This window comes from Tachypleus tridentatus, chromosome 7 (assembly GCF_004210375.1).
Source record: "Tachypleus tridentatus isolate NWPU-2018 chromosome 7, ASM421037v1, whole genome shotgun sequence".
NCBI classification, from domain to species: domain Eukaryota; kingdom Metazoa; phylum Arthropoda; class Merostomata; order Xiphosura; family Limulidae; genus Tachypleus; species Tachypleus tridentatus.
The window spans coordinates 67,532,281-67,538,611 of NC_134831.1; the positions used below are offsets into that span (position 1 = coordinate 67,532,281).

General features: G+C 31.8%; 1 protein-coding gene across 1 annotated transcript in view; it reads left to right on the top strand.

The window, feature by feature from the left end:
• Positions 1 to 6,125, top strand: part of LOC143257687 (calcium uniporter protein, mitochondrial-like) — a 53,352-nt gene extending 47,227 nt beyond the window's left edge. Inside the window, exon 7 of the mRNA XM_076516730.1 lies at positions 1,719 to 6,125. Coding sequence (XP_076372845.1) covers positions 1,719 to 1,955 — 237 coding nt within the window. The 3' untranslated portion in view covers positions 1,956 to 6,125. The remainder of the gene's footprint in view (positions 1 to 1,718) is intronic.
• The last annotated feature ends 206 nt before the right edge of the window (positions 6,126 to 6,331 follow it).

A 6,331-nucleotide genomic window follows, 5' to 3' on the forward strand; every position in this document is an offset into this window, starting at 1 on the left:
GGTAAACAAAATGTTACATCTAATTGAAGCAATTTATTCACTTTCTATAACACTATAGAATGATTCGTTGCAAATTTCCGATCCATATTTTACATAATACATTTAAATTCCAGAAAGGAAAGTTCCCCAAAAGTGAATTATTTGTCCAAGGCTCTGCAGACATTAGCCAATTCCAGTATATTCCATGTAATTGTTGAATTGTTAAGCTAACCAAATCCGACATTTCTTTACAATTCCTAAATTCCAAATAGGAGCCAAAGATGATAATGTTGTCAAATTAGCAGATGATTAAATTATTTTAAATCCGCCATTTTTCATGCTACTTCAAAATAGCCAAAACATTCAAAGTGGACATTTTCATGTAATTACTACACATGAAAAGCCAGATGATAAACTTACTAAGTGTGGTATTTTTACACTCTTTTTCAACTAAGATTTGGATTTCTTTATATGAAAATTGTTGAAATGTGTAATAATTAATAACCGAGGAGTTCTTGATTCATTTAAGTGATGAGGAATTCATAGAATGCACCAGAGAGTAATATGAATATTTATTTACCTATTTCATAAATGGAACATTTGTAACACAGGGAACTTAAAAAAGGGTTGTTGTTGTTTTGTTATTAAGCACAAAAGTACACAAAAGACTGTTTATGCTCAAAACCCGGTTTCTTGCAGTATAAGACCGCAGACATACGGCTGTGCTACTGAGGGGCTCGAAAGAGAGTATTGAACAAATAAATTGCTTCATTTTAGTTTTATTGTGAACAGTTGTTGAGGAGAGATGCATAGCTAATTTTTGTCTTGTTTTGTTTGTTTGTTGTTTGAGTTTCGCGCAAAGATACACGAGGGGTATTTGCGCTAGTCGTCCTTAATTTAGTAGTGTAAGACTAGAGGGAAGGCAATTACCTACCGCCAACTTTTGGGCTACTCTTTTACAAACGAATAGTGGGATTGAACAAAACATTATAATGCCCCCACGGCTGAAAGGGCGAGCATATTCAGGTTGGTTAAGATAAAACACTAGTAAATGACCTGAAAAATGTCCTAGTGAGTATTTATTTGTCTTTAGCTCTTCTGTGGTTCATCAATAAGTCCGAATATTTCAATACCCGTGATGTGTGCAACACAGATAGCCTGTTGGGTAGCTTTGTGCGTATCAACAAATAGTATCGTAGGATAGAGAAGGGGGCACTTTTCAACCTATTTTAGTAAAAATGCATCAAAATTAAGAAAATTGTTATTTTAAAAACAAACAATTAAATGCATAAAATTTAATCGAAAATCCAAGAACTTTTAGGTAGATCCTAAGACGAGATCTGGATCTCGTTGTAATGGGTGCAAATTTCGCTAGATAAAACAAACCTTGGCCCTTACTTTCAATTTTCATCCCACACCTCTGACAAACGAAACTGTTTCCTCCAGGTTCGATTATGGGTCAGCAAAACGGTCACACACTTATCAAGTTAGAATATGTGGTTAAGTTTTTTGTGGTAAAGAAAACGCTTGTAGCCTATTGTGTAATTTTGTGCTAAAACGAAATAAGTAAATACTTTGACTGGCTTCACTCTAAATGGTCAAAGTTAATTAGTGTTTTACTGGTAAACAAACATCCTAGTTAAATGACATAAAACGTTAAGTATCGATAGAAAATAGTATTTGAATTAAAAGAAATATTTAATTTGATATTTCTAATGAAAATATTTTTCTTGGTTTAGGAATACTATTTATCCGATGTACATGACAGACAATATTTAATTACCTTTTACAAGAAGGCCAGGAAGGAAGGCTTAGACGTGGAAATTTACAATTCCTTAAGAAAAGCAGTAGCAGAGACGGAAGATAACTTAAGAAGATTGAGAGATCCTCTTCAACTTCATCTTCCACATAAAGAACTGAAACAGGAAGTAGAAAGTTCACAAACGAATTGCTCTCGGGAAAATGTCACAAGATAACTACAAGCTTAAGCCTAAAGGAAAGTGATAGGCTGATATAAGTTGAAAGCTGAAGTAATGACGTGTAGTTACATTTTACAGAAACGTTTTAAATTATTCCCGTCGAAATGTTTTCTATATGATTGTGGAAGAATTTAAGCTTTCTTTCGATTTCGAAACATTAGGCATTACTATTATAATCAGAAATTTTAATAGCTTTTTCAAATTTAGCTCTTATTAAACGTTATTAGAAAACGGTTGTATTTTAAATTTAGGGGTAAATACCACTTAAAACTTTCAAAAATTTATAGTTTTTTTTTAAATCATTGTTTTGGTCTAATATAAACTATTTGGCTAAGCATAGGCATAGCAAACGTATTTGAAAGTGGTTATAAAGTGGGAGGTTGGGAAATGTAACTTTAACATTCAAATATTTATCCGTGTTGAGCTTAAGATATGAAACAAAATTGAGATTAACTTGGAACGATTGCTTTATCATGTACATCTTTGTTTCTCAAAGGTTACTAAAACATAATGTTTTTGTGTTTTTTTTTACTATTTCTCCGTCATGTGACTTGAAGAGTGCCTCAACAAGAGGTTTACATTTGATGATATTACATTTGAACAATTTTCTATTTTTTTCATCGTTTTCTCCTGACACTAGCCATACCAAAACTATCCGATTTTTTAAATTATATGCTCACGATTGGTTACTTTGATATTCTTATGGTTTAAAATAAAAGAAAATATTGAACGTTTGCTCACACGAAAGAACTAAAATGATAACAACTTTTTCTTTTTTAATCCACATGTAGCCAAGACATCGAAGTTAAGGCTTACATTGTAATAAAATTGCTCATAAGCCCACATTTTTCACGTAAAATGCTCTGGAGCATTATTTTTTTATCGCATCGAACTAACAAAATTTGTGTTAAGGTATTGTACTGTCCGCAGTGTCATCGTCTGTGTATCTATGTATTTGTAGGAAAAAATATTGAGAATCCGTGAGTAAATTTCAATTTCAATTAACGTAATGTCAAAGACTTATTTCGAAACAAAATATTTTTATTTTGGTTGCATGTGTTAGAGATTTGTTTCGTTCAAGTTACATCGCAAGATTACCTGCCCTTCCAATCAAATTTAGCACTTTCGTACAAGTGGGATTCAAAATGTAAGAAGATTTTTAAATTTTCAAAATACTACAACTGATATCTCAGGTTGTGCAGAGCTCTTCAGTGTGTTTCTTTCTCAACCATCTACACGAACACACCATTGTGTAAAAGTATGGAATGTATCGTGAAATTTAATAACAGAACTTTTCGCTGTCCTTAAATATGATTAATATTGTTTGAAAGGCCTGATATAAATTCCTAGCTTTATATATTATTATTATCTAAAAATAATTGTATATTACCAAATAGTTTTCATTTATAAAGGTAAAATATGAAAATGTCAGTAGATAAATAATCCATTAATAGGTTTCCCGGAACGACCGCTATAATGGTACGGACTTATAATGCAAAAATGCAGAGTTTAATTGATCGCATATAACATACAGTCCACCGGTAGGACAGTGGTAAGTCTGTTGATTTACAGCACCAAAACCAAGGGTTCGATTCCTCTTGGTAGACACAGCAGATGGGTTTGCTATTAGAAACAGATACTCACACATATAGCATATTATGAGTTTTGCTCTATAAGAATAAAAATCTGGCGAAAGGTTCATTTCCCATCAGATGAAATGGGTCTTTAAACCTGCCACACCAGTCATTATCTGATATTATAGAAAAGTGGTTAAAGGATATAGGAAAGTTTACGACGGCAATTTATTTTAAAATATTTTTTTTATGTTTCACATACGCTAATATTATGCAGGTTAATTTAGCACATTGAGGGTTATTGTATTTTATGGTGAGCTCAAAAAAACGACAGAAAAAATTTTATATATTTGCTAGAATTGTCTAATTCTAAATAAAGAGATAAGAATGCGAAACTTTAGTTCAAAGCTAAGTACATAGGCGTTTAAAATGGTCACTTCAAAAAATCTCTCCTGAATTTCCATGTATATTTCTGCATTTTTTGTAGAATTTTCTCTCGCTCGACTACCAGCACATTGTATTTTTGTTTTGTTTTCACGATGTCTATTTTTTCTACACTCAAAACTATACAATATACTTCAGCACATTCACAGTAGAGATGAAATATCGTGAATATCCGTTGGTTTATCATGAGCATGAACAACGAAGACCTGTTATGTTTATCTAATTCCGTAATAAAGTACGTTGGAGATAAACAATGCATGACTTCTTAATTTTTTATTCTAGGAGGATTTGATCAGGGCGGGAAAGAGGGCAACATATCGTGAGTTGATGACTATTGTTTTTATTTTAACATTCTACTGCAAGTAACAGATTGAGAATCGCTGTTTGTTTGTCATCATTCAGTTGATTAATCTCAACCTCTTTAATGGTGTATTTTAACGTTCGACTAGCTAACTATAAAAAACATTAATTATTGTTAGTATACTTTACTAACCGACTACAGAGACACTTAGTGGTAAATAGAAACTTGCCCCCAGCGGAATGTCTGCGAACTTACAACGCTAGAATCCGGGTTTCGATACCAGTGGTGGGCAGAACACAGATAGCCCATTGTGTAGATTTGCGCTTAATTAAAAACTAACAAACAATAGAAACCATTTTTTGCACACTTTCCATGTCGCCGTACGCTAATCTTAAAAACGCATAGGAGTTACGTTTGAAGTTCATTTTTTTGTTATGAGCCCACTTCACAAAACGTTTATTACCGTGTATTGATACACTACTTAACCTGACAGTTAGTACACCGTCTTCAGTTTCATTGAAGTAACCCGAATTCGTTATTTCAGAGTAAAACAGTAGTCACTATAGGAAACATTAGCTTGGAAATATAACAACGAAGCATGTCAACTGATTGCCCATTTTACATGTGTCTTCAAAATCGCGAAATGAATAAATTGAAAACCCGCATTTTTACTACAACGAAATAACTAAGGTGTAGCAGGGAAATTTACGGTGTGCTGTCTTATCCTATAATACATCTTTCCTCTTTTATCTGTCGATATCTTGTCACAAAAATTCCAAACTGAGAGAATTTCGACCACTTCAATAGAGACTATAATTGGTGATAGTTTTAGCTATATTTTTAATGTCAACGATATTGTAAAGACATGTTTACGTATACCGCTAGGTTCGGATATTCACAAACGATAACTTAATATAAAAGTACATCACTGAAAACGACAATTTAACTTTTTTTCTTATATAGTGTATTGTTGATAATTTCGGATTATTATGTAAAAATATAGCATAAAATCCTGTCTACTTGAATGTAACGCAAACATTTTTTAAATTTCATTACAATGTGTGGAAGTTCAACGTAACTAACGATAAGTCTGTTCGCAAATAAATAACATCTCAATAAAAAAGCACAAAATCTAATTTGCATTGCAGAACAAACTATTATAGTTAGCTGACTCAATAATCAATCAAAAGCTCCTCTATTATCACCTAACTTTGGAAACACAAAAATTGCAGAACAAAGTAGTTAGCTGACTCAATAACCAATCAACAAACTCTTCTTCTCTCACCTAACTTTAGAAACTCAAAAACTGCAGAACAAACTAACTATCTGACTCAATAATCAATCAACAAACTCCCAGAGTCTCACCTAACTTTGGAAACAAAAAATCAAAATTTACAGTGCAAGACAAACTAGTTAGCTGACTCAATAATCCATCAACAAACTCCTCTAGTCTCACATAACTTTTGTTTTATATAGTTTAAATTACTTTCTAAACATTCAAGAAAGTTATAATACTTAAGCTATGTGCTTATCAGGTGAAGTTAAATATTCTCTCTAGCCATGAAGTAATATGAATATATAAATAAAAAAACATATCCTATAACATTATTGTTTGATAGCATGATATGTCCTTCCACAGAACTCCAAAACTATTATACAATTTGTAACATGACTTGTGAAAGTTGATATGTATACGTGGTAGACTAATTTTCTGGCTTATATATAAATATATATAGTTCGTGTTTATAAATAACCAATTTTAGGGCTAAACCTATGTAGATTGTCTTGCTATCAATTTGTTGAATATTGTTAAACATTTGTTGCTTCTTGTTGAATAAAGTATTATTAAAGCTATTCGAAATATATTATTGGATTTCTTTCTTTTTCAGCAGTTGACATAAATATTTTATAAAGTGTTGTTCATTTTCGTCCACATTAAACTTTTCGTGAAATATCACTGCTGAAAATATGTTCGTACAAAGTGACACAGAAACTGAATCGTTACAAATTGTATACTACGAAGTAGTTTTACATTTTTATTTATCAGGTGTTAT